This window comes from Prionailurus bengalensis, chromosome F2, assembly GCF_016509475.1.
Source record: "Prionailurus bengalensis isolate Pbe53 chromosome F2, Fcat_Pben_1.1_paternal_pri, whole genome shotgun sequence".
Classification (NCBI taxonomy): domain Eukaryota; kingdom Metazoa; phylum Chordata; class Mammalia; order Carnivora; family Felidae; genus Prionailurus; species Prionailurus bengalensis.
Window position 1 is genome coordinate 4,602,890 of NC_057353.1, and position 19,746 is coordinate 4,622,635.

Genomic DNA, 19,746 nt, shown 5'->3' on the forward strand with positions numbered 1-19,746 from the left:
AACTGACTGAGCCACCCAGGTGCCCCCATTCCTGTGTAATTTTAATGCTATATCAAAACAAATCACGCCACAGGAACTAGGAGCATTATCTTCTCCCATTTTCCCCTTTTTTGGCTTCCATATGGCCTTCACTAGAAAAAGGCTTTTCATTACGAGATAGATCCCCCCAAGGAGTATCTTTCAGGAAAAAGAGCATACAAATAAAGGGGGTTGCAGTTTAGAAATAAGAACACGTATTTGAAAATGAAAGGGAAAATTGTGTTTCCTGATGTTCAGATTTAGTCATTTTTATAAATGAATTATTGTAACCATTATTATTATTGTCCTAAATGTAATATTTTTATACTAAATTTTCCCCTATTTTTCAATTCTGGGAAGTTTATAGCAAATCTAAAATGCAACAAGACTCATAATGAACAAGCCAAGACAGATGCTTTTCTCAAAATGCTTCTAGTGTGGGGCGCCTGGGTGGTGCAGTCGGTTGAGCGTCGGACTTCAGCCAGGTCACGATCTCGCGGTCCGTGAGTTCGAGCCCCGCGTCGGGCTCTGGGCTGATGGCTCAGAGCCTGGAGCCTGTTTCCGATTCTGTGTCTCCCTCTCTCTCTGCCCCTCCCCCATTCATGCTCTGTCTCTCTCTGTCCCAAAAGTAAATAAATGTTGAAAAAAAAAATTTTTTTAAAAATGCTTCTAGTGTATTAAAATCTGTGAGATTATTCAAGGTACATTAAATATTTTTTTTTAAAAAGGTATGATATAACTTTATGGGAAAAGAAAAGAAAATTATGAAATTAGAGCCAGGGATGGAAATAAATCATAAGATTTACTTCCATTTTAACTTTCTTTTTTTAATTTGTATTTATTTTTATTTTATTTTTCTGTTTTAAATGGCTATTTTTGAGAGAGAGAGAGGGAGACACAGAATCTGAAGCAGGCTCCAGGCTCTTCATTGTCAACAGAGAGCCCCACGCAGGGCTCGAACTCACCAACCGTGAGAGATCATGACCTGAGCCAAAGTCAGCCACTTAACAGGCTCAGCCATCCAGGTGCCCCTCATGTTAACTTTCATTAATAGATTTTTTTTTTTTGTACAAACCCCAGTTTGAAAGAAAAGTGACAGAAAGGATCCTGGATAGACAACCTTCTAGAGGCAAGAGTAAGAGGCAAAAAATTCTTTACCAACCTGCATTCAAACAGCAAGTATGATATTTTGTCAGTCACCAATTTCCCAGGTGAAACTTGCCTTAGACTCCTAAGAGTCGATGTTCCCCAAAACCTTTATTAAATTGCTTTTAAATTTTGCCATTAAATTTTTATCTCATTTGTTATTATTTTGGCGGGAGTTCCTACCACTTTTTTTTTTTTTTTTTTTTTTTTTAAGATAAAGGAGAAGCCTTTCTAAGGCTATGCCTTTTTTTATTCCCTCTTCCCAGGAGCAATCATGTGGAGCCATTATTTTCCCTCTGAGGGGAGACCCCAGGACTCCTCTGCTCCTTTATGGAAACAATGGTGGGGAGTCTGCTCTCTCAAACACTGCTCTAGGCTCCCAAGGTTAGTGTTTAAGGGCAAGACAAGGGCCTGGAGACAAGGGAGACGGGGAGTCTTGGCTTAGAACAAAACTAAAACAAAAGCAAAGCCACACAAGGGACACGAAGTATGAAGACCAGTTGCCTGGGTGCAATGATGAAGGAAGGGGACGGGGGTGATGAGGTCTGGGGACCCAGTCCCAGTCTTGGAGAGAGGCGTCTGGAAGGAGACCCTTCCCTGGAGGGCCTGGGCTGATGGCGTCCAGGAAACCCAGCCCCAGCTCATGGAGAGAAACTTCTGGAATGTGCCGTGCACCACCCTCGAGACCTCAGGGCCCAGGTGTTGGTCCCCCCACCCTGACCCACCTTGCACCTGCACCCCCTGCCGGAGATCTCCGCGTCACCGTCGCGGAAGTCCTGCTGGAACGCAGCCACTCCACGTGCCTGCTAGGTTCCTGCCTATCTTCTCGCCTCATGTGGTTTTGGCCTTTCTTTCAAAGGCATCATGCCGGTCCCTACCTTTGGCCCCTGCTCGGCAGGCTCACCCCAAACCTCGGAAACCCGCTCCTTCTGGTCATTCAGATCCCATGACAAACGTCTCTGCCTCAGTGGGCCTCTGGGACCACTCCATCTAAACAAGCACATCCTCCTGCCCCAGACCCGCTTCTCTCTGTGTCCTGCAAAAGCCCCACGGGGCAAGGGCCTTCCCTGTCTCTGTCCCAGCAGGGTGCAGGCTCCAAGCCGAATCTGTACAATGACAGAATAGTGAAGACAACGCCTGTCTCCCAGGGGAGCCGTCAGATCTTCCGGAGGATCTGCCTCCTACATTTGGTCAAGCCTGGCAGGAAGCCACTGTTGTTCATGGTAAGGCTCCCAGGCATTTCACCTGACAAATGCCTGTCGAGCATCCCCCAAATTCCGGACACCTTCAGGAGCCGAGGAGAGGGTTAACAAAGACCGAATGATTCCTTCTTTTGTGGAGCTTAAAAGTCATAGGGAAAACGTTAAGTAAGTAAATGTAAACACTTGTTGTTTACATTTGTTGTAAACTTGTTGTAAACAAGTTGTCAAGAAGCATGGGGGAAGCATATAGCAGCAGGATCTAAACTTCTAAAATAAAGTTAAATTTATATATGCTTTACTCACATCTTGAATTTTGATGACCGACTGGTCATACTATAAACAGGCCCACACCAGGACGCTTGGTTTCTTTGTAGGCCCGTCGAGAGGCTCCCTTCCCAGACACTGGACCTGGCTTCACTCTGCTCCTGGGCCAAGAGATTTTAGCTCACAGGTGGCTTGCTTTTCCAGCCCTGTGCCCACCCCCTTGCTTCCAGGTACTTTCTTGATCTCCAGAACGTCCCTGCTCCTTTCCAGACTCCTGTGCCGGACCTCCCCAGGGATCTTCTTTTATTTATTTTCTATTTTCAAATAAACTTCATTTTTCCCAACTGTATCAAATTCATGGCCAAACTGAGCAGGAAGTACAGAGTTCCCCAACTGTCAACATCAACACCAATAGCCCCATCAGGGTAGTGCGATTATAGTTGAAATACTTGATGAACCCACAGTGACACATCATTACCACTCCGCAGTTCAGGTTCGGGTTCACTCTGGGCGTTGTACATTCTACAGGTTGACGTGTATCCACTATTGTGGCATCGTAGAGAACAGTTTCACTGCCCTAAAAATCCTCTGTGCTCCACTATTCATCCCTCCCCCCTCTGGCCTCTGACACCCACTGATCTTTTCACTGTGTCCATCTTCTTTTATTTTTAACAACTCTACAGTTTCAGACTCCTACAGCGGTGTGTGTGTGCACACACACACAAACACACACACACACACACACACACACACACACACGACTTAAGCTTCTCCTCCTTCCCTACACATATCTCCGAGGGAAAGATGAAGAGAGCATTTTCCCACGGCGTAAGTCTCCCGATTTAATACACACTAGAATCTGAGAAAAAAAAAATGGACAATTTACAATCTATGGTTTTAAGTGGTATAAAACTCTGCTCTAACCTATGACATTCGCTGCCAGAACTAGGAATCGTTTCTGTATTGTAATCAGCAGGGACTTTAAAGAATTTCCCCTTTTCCATTATACAAAGCTGCTTGCTAAATAAAATAGGGTGGTGGCTTTGGGACCAGAACAAAATCTGAGCGGGGTGACCGTAATGTCACAACAAGTGTAACTCTATACCGGAAAAAAGCAAATCTACAAATCTTACCAAAAGGTCACAATCCACTAACCCTCCTCTCTAGGCTAATGATTTGACGCGCACGTAATTCTCACACCCTGTAAAAACCTGAGTTTCAGAAACAAATAACATTTTCTGAACATCAAGTCATCGTTTCGCACACAACCTTAGTAGAGTCATGCTTAAGAGTGTTTCCAATGCTCTCTCAACAAAAGTAAGTTTTTAGTTTCAAGAGACAGGAGTCGGTCATTTTCAGATTCTTTGTAAATAACATTTATATGCTGCCTTACACAAAAGAGAGAAAGAGAAACAGAGGATCTTTTAGAATTGACATCTGTACCTCCAGACTTCAATGGCCATAATAATACTAGTGCTAATTACAGCAAGTAACATTTAAACAGTTCCTGACACATGGTAAGTACTCTATTACAGAGAAGATAGAAGCCAACGGACTTCCGTCACTTGTCCGAGGATGTGCGCTAACGAATCGTGAAAGAATTCCAATGTAGGCAGTCTGTGATCCTCGCTGCTGAGAACAGTGCCCTCAACCGGACCTGTTAGTCTGAAATATATTTTAGGCAAAACATAAATTTACTGAATTTACACACTGACACGCCATGCAGTCATAATGCCTTCAATGGGACTTTATTCCCAGGGTGGCTGGAATCATATTACAAGCACCTGGTCCAAACTGGCCGGGAGGTACCGTGCACCCTGCATAGATACGGCGTAGCGTCATTCCGAATGACCCCTTTTTAGAAGCAACCATGTAGGACTTGAAGGTCATAAAAGGAAAGGCCATTCTGTAGCAGAGAGAATGCCCAGTGGCTGGGGTAACCCAGGGACCCGTGACAATTCAGCCCAGTGACTTTCTGCTGTCCTGGCCAGGACCTCACTGCTCGAGTCTGCTGGAGGAAGAAAAGGGAACGCTGCACCGGAAGTTTGGCCTAACATGCAGCCCTGCCAGTTTGGGCAATTCTGTAAAAGTCAGAGTGCTAATTTCGACTCCCCTTAGTACAGTTAGTTAGCTTCCTGCTGCCTCTAGACAGTCCGGGTTAGAACTCAACTTGACCTACTGCGCTGGATAAAGGCAAACGGCAATTCCGTCCTGGATACAAAATCCTCCGTATGTTTGGTAATGATCGATACTCTTCGATATCAGATTCTTTGTACAGGTTCCCTCTCGGTAGAATAACCTGGGTGTCTAACATTCGGCACCAGGTTACAACTCGGTTGATGTCACACTTAGCACGGTATTCTGTTCTGACAGAATTCTACTTCCTCTTCGTTTGCGTTCAATAAGTCCGAAGAGATTAGTATTTAAAAAGAAAAACACGAGGGCACCCGGGTGGCTCAGTTGGCTACGCATGATTTGGGTTCACGTCACGATCTCGTGGTTGGTTCACGGGTTTGAGCCCCAAGTCCGGCTCCGCACTGACAGCTGAGAGCCTGCTTGGGCTGCTCTCGCTCCCTCTCTCTCTGCCCCTCCCCTGCTTGCATGTGTTCTCTCTCTCTCTCTCTCTCTCCCCTCCTCAAATAAATAAATAAGCTTAAAAAAAAGGAAAGAAAAACCATTATCAGAAACAAGTGCAAAAAGGGAAAATACAAGATTTAGAAAAAGTACATGGGAAACATTGATTTTTGTCTTCTCCTGGGACTAAAAATAACTAGTAGCCACTTGAAATAGTTTCTAGACAAATGTGAGGTGTAAGTAAATAAAATACTCCCGAAACTAATTTGGAGAAGTTTAAACGGTGTAATGATGGACGGCCCTGTTTTCTTGGGATGTTCCTGTGAGCACTGACAAGAACTCCCATGGGCCCTGAGTTATAATCCCTAGTTGGTAGCTGCTTTTAGCTGATTTTGAGCATTTTGAAAATAAATTCTCAACATTGCACCAGCTCTTCATCTATGCTCGTCTTTAGAGATGGTCAAATATAGATGATAGCAAAGTCTGCTTGTCTCCAACAGGGAGCTGGGCGGGTGACACAGGACGGGGAGAGCTCCAGGTGGGAAGGCACTCTGTCCCACGTACGTGGGGTGAAGAAGGAAACAAACCATCTTTTTGTGCACCGACATCTTGTTGAAACCGAGGGGATCCCCTGGAGAAGCGACGATCTTCTTAAGTACCTCCTCCCTGCCCCCGCACTACAGTATGAGTCTGTGCTCAGATAACACACGTCTACGCGCTGGAATTTGGGCCTCCAATTCTCTTCTCTTCTCTCCTTCATTTCCGCCAGAGATGTTTGTGTCTAGGCACTGATTTCCTTCCCTAAGCCTGCGATTAAGTAGCACATCACATAGCGTGCTTACAAGAGTGGTGGTCAACACAGGTGAAGCACGAGGTCAGGGTCACAACTGTCAGAAATCATGTTAATCCAGGCCAAACAGGGCAGTCTGCAGCTTTCATAGAAGGTAGGGCCTGCCCTACGTAAAGTGCCAAATGGGCGACGTTTTCACCACCTCTCAAGTTTCATTTTGCCAGTTGGCTCCTTTACACGTTCAACATATTTTATGTTGGCGGGCCCTCAGAGTTTGAAAAGAAGCGATGTAATCTGTCTTCCCTGCCCTGGAGGGACTTGGTCTGTCAGGGAGACAGTTAACAACCCTAATCCCATGCGGCATGTTCCCTGGTCAAGACGGGAAAAGGATCTCCCAAAGACTGGGAGGGAGGGAAAAGAGATGGAGACCAGTTCCCAGAGGCGAGCTCGAGCTGACCTCTGAAGACTAAGCAGAAGCGGGCCAAGCGAGGACAACGGGTGTCCATTCGCCGCGGGCAGAAAGAGCAGCGGGTACAAGGCCTGTTGGGTTCTTGCATCTCTGGACTTCCTGCTGCACCTTCCTAGAAACACAATCCACAGACTTTTCAATTGTCCAGGGGCTCCACTCTGGTACGAATTTAATGAACCGATTCCCTGGTCCTATTTGGTCTGTGAGGGCATAACATCCCTGCAAGACAAAATGTGTGCTTTTCACTGGAGTCTTGGGTGATCTAACACAAGGGCAGATGGTGGCAAATGCTGGGATCTGGTAAGCTGTTGGGGAATCTAACTTTGGGATCCCTCTAGGTTTTTTTCAAACCATGTGTGCAGGCAGCTGCCTCTACTGATGACTCGTGGGGCTCCCAATCCAGGTGGCATTGGGAAATGAATTTTAAGATCTCTTCCTGGATTTGCAAAATGGCGGCAGAGTAGGAGGACCCTAGGCTCGTCTCGTACCACGATCACGACTAGATAACTATCGAATCATCCCAAATACTCCAGAAATCAACCTGAAGACGGGCCAAGAAACTCCACAACGAAAGAGAGAGACGAGGCCACATCCAAGAAGGTAGGCAGTGCAGAGACGGGGTTTAGGGGAAAAAGGGATTCTGGATGCTGCACAGAAGGGTAGCCGTGGTCAAGGAGAAGGGCAAGAGAGAGAGGCGCACACAGGGGAATGCACAAAGAGAACATCTGCCCAAAGCCACTGGTTTGGGAAATGAGGGGGGCTGAATTTTGTGGGTTCTTGCGACCAGCAGGCCTTGAAACTCCAGTTTTAACGGTCAGGGCGCCTGGCAGGGATACAGCCCAGAGGGCACTGCCCTGCTCCTGGGGAGAAGGTGGGCAAACAATTGGGGTGGGGGGGGTGGTGGCGGACGGCATGGAAATAACGATCGGAGGAACACCTGGGGCACACGGTGGGGAGATCGTTCGCCGGTCTCACAGCGCACCCCTGACAGGCAGCATTCACAAAACGCCTCTCTGGGAACAAAGATGCTGGCTGACACCATTTCAGTTCCCTGCCCCTCAGCACGAGCACAAAGTCACCAGCGCGGCACCGACACTGGCTGCCTCACTTGCTTACCCCAGGCCCCCCCTTACTGTGCTCTGGCAGAACTGCCCTTCTCAGTCAAGCCTGCCTCAGTCCCAGCATGGGGGGCCCCTCGCCCAGAGGACCAGCACAAGCCCCTGCCCACCCTGGAGAAATATAAGGGTAAGAGAACATTATGAAAAACGATACGCCAACGTGTTAGACAACCTGGAAGAAACGGGCAAGTTCCTAGAAACATACAAACCACCGAAACTGAAAAAGGAGAAACAGAAAACTTGAACAGACCTATAAGCAGCAAAGAAATTGAATCAGGAATCAAAAAGTTCCCAACAAATAAAAGCCCAGGGCCAGATGGCTTCCCTGGGGAAATTCTACCAGACATTTAAAGAGTTAATACCTCTTCTTCTCAAACTATTTCAAAAAATAGAGGAGGAAGGAAAACTTCCAAACTCATTTAATGGGGCCAGCATTATCTAACCAAAACCAGATAAAGACTCTAGTAAAAGAGAGAACCGCAGGCCAACATCCCTGATGAAACGTGGATGCAAAAATTCGCAATAAAATACTAGCACATCGAATCCAACCACACATTAAAAAAAGATCATCCACCACAACCAAGTGGGATTTATTCTTGGGCTGCAAGGGTGGTTCTATATTTAAAAATTAATCAGGGGCGCCTGGGTGGCTCAGTCGGTTAAGCGTCGCACTTCGGCTCAGGTCATGATCTCGCGGTCCGTGAGTTCGAGCCCCCGTGTCAGGCTCTGTGCTAACAGCTCGGAGCCTGGAGCCTGCTTCGGATTCTGTGTCTCCCTCTCTCTCTGCCCCTCCCCTGCTCACACTGTCTCTCTCTACCTCAAAAATAAATAAAACATTAAAAAAATTTAAAAAAATTAAATAAATAAAATAAAATAAAATAAAAATTAATCAACCTGACACACCCCAGTAATAAAGGAAAGGATAAGAACCATGCGATCATTTCAATAGATGCAGAAAAAGCATTTGACAAAGTACAACGTCCATTCATGAAAAAAAAAAAAAAAAAAAACCTCAACAAAGGTTTAGAGGGAACATACCTCAGCATAATAAAGGTCGTATATGAAAAACCCACAGCTGTTATCGTCCTTATTGGGGAAAAACTAAGAGCTTTTCCCGTATGATCAGGAACAAGACAGGGATGTCCACTTTCACCACTGTTATTTAACGTAATACTGGGAGTCCTGGCCACAGCAATCAGACAACAAAAAAAGGAAAGCCATCCAAATCAGCAAGGAAGAAGTCAAACTTTCGCTATTTGCAGATGACATGATACTCTATACAGAAAACCTGAAAGACTCTACCAAAAAACTGCTAGACCTGGTATGCAAATTCAGTGAAGTCACGGGATACAAAGTCAATGTACAAAATCTGCTGCATTTCTATACACAACTAATGAAGCAGCAGAAAGAGAAATTAAGGAATCGATCCCGTTTACAATTGTTCCTAGGAATAAATCTCACTAAAGAGGTATACGACCTATACTCTGAAAATTTTAAAACACTGACGAAAGAAACTGAAGATGACACAAAAAAATGGAAAAACACTCCATGCTGACGGATTAGAAGGACAAACGGTGTTAAAATGTCTATACTCCCCAAAGCAATCTACGCAGTTAATGCATTCCTTGTCAAAATACCACCAGCATTTTTCACAGAGCTGGAACAAGCAATCCTAAAATTTGTATGGAAGTACAAAAGACCCCAAATAGCCAGAACAACCTTGAAAAAGAAGAGCAAAGCTGGAGACATCACAATTTCAGACCTTGAGTTATATTACAAAGCTGTAGTGGTCACAGCAGTATGGTCCTGGCACAAAAACAGACACAGTGATCAACAGAACTGAATAGAAGACCCAGAAATGAACCCACAACTCTATGGTCAATTAATCTTCACCAAAGCAGGAAAGATTAGCCAATGGCAGTCTCTTCAACAAATGGGGCTGGGAAAACTGGCCAGCAAACTGCAAAACAATGCAACTGGACTACTTTCTTACACCAAACACAATAATTACTTCAAAATGGATTAAAGACCTAAGTCATAAATGTGAGGCCTGAAACCATAAAAATCCTAAAGGAGAACACAGGCTGTAACCTCTCTGACATCAGCCATAGCAACTTCCTTCAGATATGTCCCTTGAGGCGAGCGAAACAAAAGCAAAAATAAACTGTATCAAAAAAACAAAACAAAACAAAAACTTCTGCACAGCAAAGGAAACAATCAACGAAACTAAATGGCAACCATGGAATGGGAGAAGTTATTTGCAAATGACATAGCTAATAAAAGATCAGTATCCAAAATACATAAAGAACTTATGAATCCCCAAAAACCAATAATCCAACTAAAAAATGGGCAGAAGGCACAAACAGACATTTTTCCAAAGAAGACATCCAGATGGCCAACAGACACATGAAGAGATGCTCCACATCACTGATCCTCAGGGAAACCCAAATCAAAACCACACTAAGATACCACCTCACACTTGTCAGAGTGGCTAAAATCAACAACACAAGAAACAAAACGTACTGGTGAGGATGCGGAGAAAAGGAACCTCTCACACTATTGGTGGGAATGCAAACTGGTGCGGCCTCTGGAAAAGAGTACGGAGGTTCGTCGAAAAGTTAAAAATAGAGGGGCGCCTGGGTAGCTCGGTCGGTTAAGCATCTGACTCTTGATTTTGGCTCAGGTCGTGATCTCGCAGTTTGTGGGATCAAGCCCCGCATCGGGCTTTGTGCTGACAGCACGGAGCCTGCTTAGAATTCTCTCTCCCTCTCTCTCTGCCCCTCCCCCATTCACACTCTGTCTCTCAAAATAAAGAAATAAACTTTTTTTAAAAAGTTAAAAATAGAACTACTCTACGATCCAGCAATCCCACTACTAGATATTTACCCAAGGAATACAAACACACTAATTCAAAGGGACATGCACCCCTATGTTTACTGCAGCATTATCTACAACAGTCAAACTACGGAAACACCCCAAGTGTAGATGGACTGATGAATGGATAAAGAAGATGTAGTATATATTTACAATGGAATATTACACAGTCATAAAAAGAATGAAAGCTTGCCATTTGCAATGCTGTGGATGGAGCGAGAGAATAGTATGCTAAGCGAAATTAGTCAGAGAAAGACAAACACCATATGATTTCACTCGTTTGTGGAGTTTAAGAAATCAAACAAAGGAGCAAAGGGGGGAGACAGAGAGAGGCCAACCAAGAAACAGATTCGTAACTATAGAGAAGAAACTGGTGGTTACTGGAGGGGAGGTGGGTGGGGGGCTGGGTGAAATAGACGACGGGGATTAGGGGGACGCTAATCATCATGAGCACTGAGGGACGTACAGAATTGTTGGACCACTATATTGTACCCCTGAAACTAACATTACACTGTCTGTTAACTATACTGGCATGAAAATAGAAACTTAAAAGAAAATCTCCCCACCCCCCCCCAAAAAAATCTGTGTCCTTTCCCTTGGAAAACATTTACACACCGTATTCTAGATATCTATCCTATCATATCCAGCCATTAGCGCTTTGCAGTATTTGAGGTTAAATGAGGGCCTTTGGGTTCTGCTTGTTAAAATAAATGAAGTTAGTAGACTTCGGATTTTTTTTAATATGTTTAGCTGAAATCAGGTTCATATTTTTCTTTTTTCCATTTCAAAATCCAAACATATTTTTTTTTCTCCTACTCAGATAAGAATCACTGGGAACGGAATGATCAGTCCAAACTGATCAGTCTGAAACAGTCAAACAAGATGACTTTTAAACATAACCCTGTTTTTCATTGCATAGTGTGGAGTCAGACAATAAAACCAGGTCGTGTCATCTGTTGTGGCTACTCAGTCGCCCGAAAGAAAGGCAGACTGTTTAAAATGCTTAAATATTTCGTGTCGCACTTGGAAAAGTTGCCACGATTCGAATTTCGATATGCTTCATTTTACGCAACAGCAAGAAGGAGAATTGTGAAACATATATGCCTCCCATGGATCTCAAGAAATCGTTTATTGTATCTCACAGTGGAAAGGATTAAATAAAGAACACACCATGATGTTTCAATTCGGTCACTAACCTATTTGTTTTTGATAAATAGTTCGATAACTTAAACCCGAGTCACTGCTATGGGCTGAGTTCTTGATTCCCCTTCAATTTCACATGTTGAATCCTTAATCCCCCGGGTGCTGTTGTTAGGAGGTGGGGCCTTTGGGGAGTACTTAGGTCGCGAGGGGGGAGCCCTCAGGATAGCATCAGCGCCCTTACAGGAAGAGACAGGAGAGAGATGGTCTCCCTCTCTGTCCTGTGAGGATCAATGAGAAGGCAGCATCTCAATGGACCAGAAGAGGCCTTTCATGAGACATCCTGGACCTCTCAGCCTCCAGAACTGTGAGGAATAAATGTCATTTCGATCACCCAGGCTAGGGCTGCCTGGGTGCTTCAGTTGGTTAAGTGTTCGACTCTTGATTTTGGCTCAGGTTATGACCTCGTGGTTCGTGAGACTGAGCCCGGCATCGGGCCTGTTATGACAGCACGGAGCCTGCTTGGGATTCTCTCTCTCTTTCTCTCTCTCTCTCTCTCCCCCAGTGCCCCTCCTCTCCATCTCTCTCTCTCTCTCCTTCTCTCAAAATACATAAATAAACTTAAAAAAACAGATCACCCAGTCTATGGTATTTTGGTACAGCAGCCTGAGCTAACACAAGCACCTTAAGCAAGTTGACCACTCCACCGAATAAGCGACACTTTAAATTGAACGCAATAAATTAACAGAAACATCCGGTTGCTCAACATCCACTGTCTCCTGAACCGAATTTCTGTAATTCTCACCATCATTATAACGTTTCTCTCTCTCTCTCTCTCTCTCTCTCTCCCTCTGGAGCCAGAAACATCAGACTCACTCCGAGCCTGGGCTGGGACGTCCATCTGCCGCAGCCGTGATGGTCTCCAGATGCCTTGGCTCTGAGGCTTGAGGCCTCTGTCCTGCTGGATTTTCTCCCTTTCCGATAAGAGGGTCTGCACCCTGCCTCGTCCATCTGGACCTCAAGCTCTCAGCTACGTTCTCACACTGATGTGCGATGCACTGATGCAGCTCCCCTCGGAGCTGCAAGGTCCAACGAAAACATACCGGCTCCCCCTCTCTCCCGTCCTTACTCCTCCCGCCCGACTTCCCATTCCCCTTGCCTGCCACTCACACGAAGCATCCCCGCCCTCTAGACAACAAACGAGAACAACGCGATCCCTTGGACCTTCTCCTTCTCTTCCAACATCTTGAAGGCACATGTGGCACTCTGCTATCTCCACTTCTGCCGGGTTTGACCACCCTCCTCCCTCTTGAAATACCGACAATACTCCCCTCTGGGACGCCTCCTCCTTCTTCGGTGGCCGTGTTCCTCGCGGACTCCTCTCTCTTTTCTCCCCAGGGGCAGCATGCCCAGCACGGGGTGGAGTTGTGCAGTGCGCAGACCTTGCAACCACAGCTGGTGGGCCGGGCTCCCGCTTACATCTGTTCCCCTGGCCTGCGGGGCTTTCCAGAGTTGTAGCCTAGGCTGCCTTTGCTCATTCTACAAGCGCCTCCTGGGAAATTCCATTTCCTCCTGGCTGAGTTAATGCACGCTCTTCTTCCAGGGACTCTCAGGGCTGCACCCCTGGCCTCCCGAGCTTACTGTATTTCTGAGCCTCTCCCGCCAGGATGCCCAAGCAAAACTCAACAAGGTTTCTCTGTTCAGCTTTTCATATATGCAGGAGCTGTCCAACTAGAACGGGAACCTCAGCTTTGCCACCTCGTGTGATAACTACCCCCCTAAAAGCTGCCATTGTGCAGTGCTGTCTTTCATCTCACATAGAATCTACAGGAGGGACTGAAATGCAGAGCTCAGTGTAGAAAACACTAGTCCACTCCACTCATTTAATCAGCACAGATCGCCCAGGTACAGACCATGGTAGGAAACCCCCCCACAAGATCACAGGGATCCTGGCATCACTCGGCAATCATGCGCCCCCATTTTGCTGATGAGGACACCGACACTCAGAGGGGGATGCTAACACCTCCTCGACGGAGGCCAAGTTCTGAAATCTGGAAAAGCCGGCCTATTACTCCTTAATCCTTGCAGTCTGGCTTCTGCTCCCCAGACGAAGCTGCTTTTGCGAAGTCATCTGCACCGTCCGAGGGTCAGGCTGTCCTTCAGCGCGCAAGCTCAGCGCCGCGGTCCCTGGGTCCTGCCACTCCGGGAAGCGTCGTCTGCCTTCCCTGCGGTGGCCTGGCCGGCTCACTCTCCCCCCTTCAGGGGCGCGTTCCCGTCACACTCCTCTGCCCTGCAGTTTCCCTGGTGGCTTAGGGGAGTGCTCAACGTCACAGATCTGCATCTCCAGGTCAGGTCCCCATAACCACCCGCTGCACTTCAACTGTTGGTCCCACGGGAGACCTCCAAAGTAACACGCCCACATGGGACTCGTTTCCCCCCTAAACTAATTCTCCTGTAGGTTGGCTTGAATGAAGGGTGACTCCCAGGGATCAGGGCCGGGCCCCACCCTGGACAGTGGGGCCGACAGCTGGCGGCTTTTCCCCCTCCACACCCCTGACCTTGCCCTCTCCTCACTGTTCCTCCGCCCCAAATCCTCACGTGGGCTCCACGAACACTCACCGCCCCTTCTAGAACAGCCTCTTCTCGTTCTTCTCTGAGGACCGAGCTGTCCCGAGTCACGAGGGTGGTGAGGCTGCACGGCGTTAGGTCCCCCAGATTGGAGGCACGTGCCGAAATAGTGGACCTAGACTTACGAAGTGGCCAATGAAATGGGAAATGCGTTTCAACTCTTAGCTCCATTTCTCTCCCCAACAGGTCCGCAACCGGGGGGAGGTTTGAATTTAGATGCAGTTCAGTCGGGGCCCTCAGGCTTCCCTTCAATCGGGCCAAATGGGGGAAGCATCCAGGGCGCCCAGGCCCGCTCACCACCGGCAAGTGATAACTCAAAGCCAACAAGTTACGTCAGTTATAAAAAAGTTATGAAAAATTCTGTTTCAAAGGTCAAAGTAACCCCTGAGGGTTAAATTAAAAAAAAAAAAATCTAACTGGATTGGAAACTGGAAAGAGCTGAAGGAATCCTATTTTCTTCTCGGACAAGATGACATTTTTATTGGCTGGATAAACGCTTTCACGACTGAACGTGTCATTTTCCCACTCGCCACCCCCAGCCTTCCTCCCGAGGTTTGTCTTCCTTGGAGGGCAAGGCGGCTTCATACATAAAGGAAATACCTCAATTAAATAGTGAAAACTTCACACTGTACATACTGGTGAATTTAAAGCTTTGGGGGAAATTCTCATTTTTTCCATTTTTCTCGTGAAACTGAGATGGTGTTTTAGAGTCCGTTTAATCACAGTCCCTGAGTTCCACTGAGGCTCACTCTTTCACTCCCGGAAATTCTAAGAACATCTTATTTCTGAACCAGCGACTGAGATTCCGGAGGTACAACCTAATGACCCGGGGCCAAAGTAAAAACGAAAGCTAAGCAGGGCTTCTGACTATTGAACCGGCACTCCGAAGTTCATTACTAGAAACTTTTTGTTTGCTAATTCCAATTCCAACTCTGAAAGATTTGCTCTGCTAAAATACACTTTGAGGAGTGACAGTTTCCAAATGGTAGTGGACTGGGGCGCCTGGGTGGCTCAGGCCGTTGAGCACCCAGCTCTGGATCTCGGCTCAGGTCGTGATCTCACGGTCCATGAGTTAAGCCCTGTGTCGGGGCTCTGTGCTGACAGGGCGGAGCCTGCTTAGGATTCTTTCTCTCTCTCTCTCTACTCCTACCCCACTCTCGCTCTCTCAAAATAAATGCATTAAATAAATAAATAAATAAATAAATAAATAAATAAATGGTAATGGACTGTTTGCTGATACTTGCTTTGAACACCCAATGATATCTTTATAGATGGAATTAAATTAAAATGGGGGGGGGGAGAGTAGTTCTGTGTTTTTCCATACTTGAAACACTCATTAGCCATAATCAGTCGTTAAATATAGTGAAGTTTCCTGATCTACGGTTGAGAAGAATATTTTCTGTATTAAGGTTAAAATTTTCAAAACACGTAAAGGCAAAATCAAGAAAATTATACTGCCGCTCGTGAAATTTACCAAGCACTCTGGCTACGTATCATGCGACATGTTGTTGCACCGTTCCCACTGTCACAATGACCACACACATCTGAGCGTGGTTTGACAAAAACGCCTGATGCTGCTGCTAGGGGGAAATTTGGCCAGGTCCCCTCCGCCTCAGCTTTCAGAGGCTGATTGGGTTTTTCTTCTTCAGCATTTTTAGCTTGATGCAGTTACTCACGTACTTTCATAATATTGCTCACGTGACCATGGAATCCCAGGTCAGCTGATCTGGGGCCCAAAAGAGGTAGAGCACCAAGTTTCGTAAACGTCACATACATTTCTTGGCCTTTATGCCATTTCTCTAATAAAGGTCGCAGATGAAAGGTCCCAGGATAAAAGGAATCCACAAACGCGTGTGGTTGGGGCCTATATGCTGTTGCGTTTCATAAAAAACAAAACAAGACAAAAAACGAGCAAACAACTTAATTATCCTCTAAGATGTAAAAGCTAGGGAATTTCATTTCTGACTTCCGCATCTTCTTAAAAATATGGCAAGCTCATTAACAATAGGCCCACATTCCCACAGGGCAGCCACGAGCTCAGGAGCTGGCCGGCCCAGACCGCTGACCGCCTCTCCCTCCCCCTCCCTCCCCTGGCCACCCCCCACCCCAACCGAAGCAGAGCTGTCCCGCACACGACTCACACAGTAGTTTGTCTTTACTGTACCAACCGGTTTCCTGTAGGCCTTTGGTTTGCAGCTCCTGACCTTAATTGTAAATATAATGACAGTGAACCCTTCCGTGGTGCTTAGTAGGACCAGACATCTTCCTAAGTATTTGACATGCATTATCTCATGTCATCTTCAGAATGACCCTAGAGGGTGAACACAGCGTCCCCACTGAATGGACCAGGAAACTGAGACAAGAAGTGAAGAACTCACCCAAGGCAACACACATTTCATCCGTAGGGCATCTGCCTCACGGGCAGGCCTGGTCTGGAACCTGAGAACTACTTTATTTCTACATGGAGTGGAAGGCTCTTCAAAAGTACATGCACAGTGTTGGGGCGCCCGGGTCTGTTAAGCGTCCGACCTCAACTCGGGTCACGATCTCACAGTTCGTGGGTTCCAGCCCCGCATCGGGCTCTGTGCTGACAGCTCGGAGCCTGGAGCCCGCTTCGGAGTCTGTGTCTCCCCCTCTCTCTGCCCCTGCCCTGCTCGTGCTCTCTCTCTCTCAAAAATAAACATCTAAAAAAGTACATGGACAGTGTGCTTTCAGTCCTGCCCATTACATCCAGAGGAGAGTGTCTGAGTGCTCATTTCTTCTTTGAAACACCTAAGAAGCAAAATCTTAGGTCCAGGTTGGAACTTAGGTGGCCTTTTAAGTCCATGGCACTTGATGAGACAAGCCGTCTCCTCGCCAAGATTCTGTTCCTGTCAGAAACCGTTCTTACAAAGTGACACAGGGATGGTGACAAGGACGAAGGCCCCTCCGGAGCAGTGCTCTGACTGGCTGCACAACGCGGGGGCCCCAGGCTCAAGAATCTGTCTTACTGGTTTTGAGAATAAGACATATTTTGGTATTTGCGAGCAACGAACAAAAGGCTCAATCAAAATTCCTAAAAGCACGTGTGGCAAATCTCTCTCTCTCTTGCTACACAACCACCAACCACTAGCTTCGACTTTTCATTAGCAGGCTAAAATCCTCATTTCATGATTATAACCAACACACCCGCGCGCGCGCGCACACACACACACACACACACACACACACACACACGGTGCTGATCTTATCTCACATCTCGAAATTCCAGGAATCTTGGGCTATTTCCCCTCTGCTCAAGAATGGACTTGGAACAGGGAAAGGAGTTCCCTCTTCCACGGACATGACACAATCCACAAAAACTTTACCAGGGAGAACCCTTCAAATCTGTCCTTTCAGCGATTTCCCTTGTCTTGTGATGGAAGGCTTGAAAACTATAGTAACAAAGGATCTGCACTTCCACACGTATTATTTAATTTAACCCACAAGTCAATTCTACGACACAGGCTTCCTATCGCCAGATTGAAGAGAAGGAAGCGGAACTGGAACCCAGGCCCACCTGACTCCTATATTGCGGGTTATGCTACCATCCCAGAATGCCTCCCGGATGCTGATCAGTCACTGCTCCGGAAGGCTTCCAAGCACTCTGCTCTCCTGGTCCGTTCGGAGGGACCGCCCTGGAAAACCAACAGTCCCTCAAGGGCCCGAGACTGAGAACGTCACCCACCTGAGACGCCCAACGCAAAGCCCAACAAGGACCAGAAAAAATCCAGGTCGCCCGCACATAATGAATCGGAAGCACATCCCGAAGCCAAGTCGGTTCTTTCCAAATGGGACAGATACATGCTGACCTAATTAGGAGTCTGAAAGTTTCTGGAGGAGAGGATGAAAGGAATAACCTGAGAACCTACGCAGGAAAACTCCTAAACAAAGATGAAAATTCTCCATAGCAAGTTCTGGAAGATGCTGGAAAAGAGAGCTGCACCCAGTGCAAATACATTTATTTCAGCTCATCCTCGCTCACATTTTCTAGTCCCACAAAGCAGAATCATTAAGTTGTCTGAAAAGCGGAAAAACCCTCTCCCTGCCGGGAGCAGGGACCGCATCAGGAACCCCAGTTAAGAGAGGAGCGCTCAGTTCCGGCAGAGGGCAACGGAGCGGCGCTGCACCGGCATCTGTGTGAACTTACAGGACTGTGGTCTGCTGCGGCACCTGAGGAATGTGATCCAGCATCAAGTGCATGCAGCGGACGGTGCTCTTCGAGCAAAGGCACCGGCTAGGGCAGGGGAGCGCGGGCGGGCACCACACGACCAGGAGGAAGCAAGTGGTCCAGCAGGGGAGTCTGGGCGCCATCGCTCCATCCGCTGCCGGAAGCGAAGCGGCGGCGGCGGCGGCGGCGGCTGCCGTGCGGGGCCCGTCGTGGGGAGCCCGGCTTGGGAGCCCAGCGGCGAGCGGCTCCCGGGGAAAACTCCGCTTCTGGCCAATCCGGGAGCGGGGGGATCACGTTACAGGGCGGGGGGCGCCCGCCGCCTCTAGGGGGCGCCGCACCCCCCGAGGGCCGCGGAGAAGCTCGTCCCCGCCGGAGCCGCTTCGGGAAACGAGCGTGCGCCGCAGGCGGCTGAACGCAAGTGTAAAGCTTTTCCAAAGTGGCTTCCACTGCACGTTACGTAAGCCCCGGCCTCCGGGCCCCGAGCTGTCTGTCCTTCTGAAGCTCGAGTGGATTCGTCATGTACTGAACCAGTGCACAACGGCTTTCCTTTTTATCCCGTCATATCGCCAAACCCTAAAGGGCAGGCAGGGTTCTAATTCGCTGGTCTAGGCTCACATTTTCCTGTGCTTCCAGAAATCGGTTTCGTTGCCTCCTGCGCATTCCACTCCTGAAACCCAAAGCACCTCACTCTTGAGATTCAAAGCAGCTACTTCCGATTTCCTCCTTGAATATTTAACGTTCAAGGCTGTGTGTTTAAACCGCGAACTCCTGTACCAACGCGCAGAGGGGACAAGCTGATAGAAAAACAAACGCGCAAAGTACAAGGCCGAGCCACCTCGGGGCCGGGTGCACCACGGCCGGCCGGAGCCTCATTTTTCGGGTTTAACCGGCCACGGGTCCCCGAGGGAAGTGGCCCTGAGACACGGGCCGGGACAGACTTCAATGACCACGCCTTACACACGTGCTTTTTGGGTCACTCTAAGCAGGTATTTGGGAAAGGTTTTTGGTTTTATCCTTAAAGTTTTCAAACAACTCTTCCCCCTGAACTAGCACTTTAAGAAATGTCAAAGTAATAGAAAAACACATGAAAACGTGGGATGGTCCCACTGGGGCAACCATCCCAGAGAACCAGACTGGCAGACAAATCTAGGCATTGAAGGTCTAGTTTGGTCAAACTTTATCAACCTTATGAGGAAAAATAAATTCACTCGCCTCCTTGCCAGTAAGTTGTCAGTCCCTTTTCATGCTACTGCGGGTGAATACTGCCCTCTTTTGGCAAAATGTTCAAACTTAAATACGTGGGGTTTTAACATTTTTAAAATACAAAGATCAGA

The 19,746-nt window shown here is 47.4% G+C and overlaps 1 protein-coding gene across 4 annotated transcripts in view; it reads right to left on the reverse strand.

Annotated features, from left to right (window-relative positions):
* PXDNL (peroxidasin like) overlaps window positions 1-19,276 on the reverse strand; it is a 420,511-nt gene extending 401,235 nt beyond the window's left edge. For 2 of the 4 annotated variants that reach the window (XM_043601047.1, XM_043601046.1), the window contains exon 1: window positions 18,392-19,273. In XM_043601047.1, the coding sequence (XP_043456982.1) occupies window positions 18,392-18,555 (164 nt within the window). In that variant the 5' untranslated portion in view covers window positions 18,556-19,273. Of the gene's footprint in view, window positions 1-18,391 lie in introns of all 4 variants that reach the window. The other 2 variants (XM_043601048.1, XM_043601049.1) reach the window with 2 other exon arrangements.
* Between the last annotated feature and the right edge of the window lie 470 nt (window positions 19,277-19,746).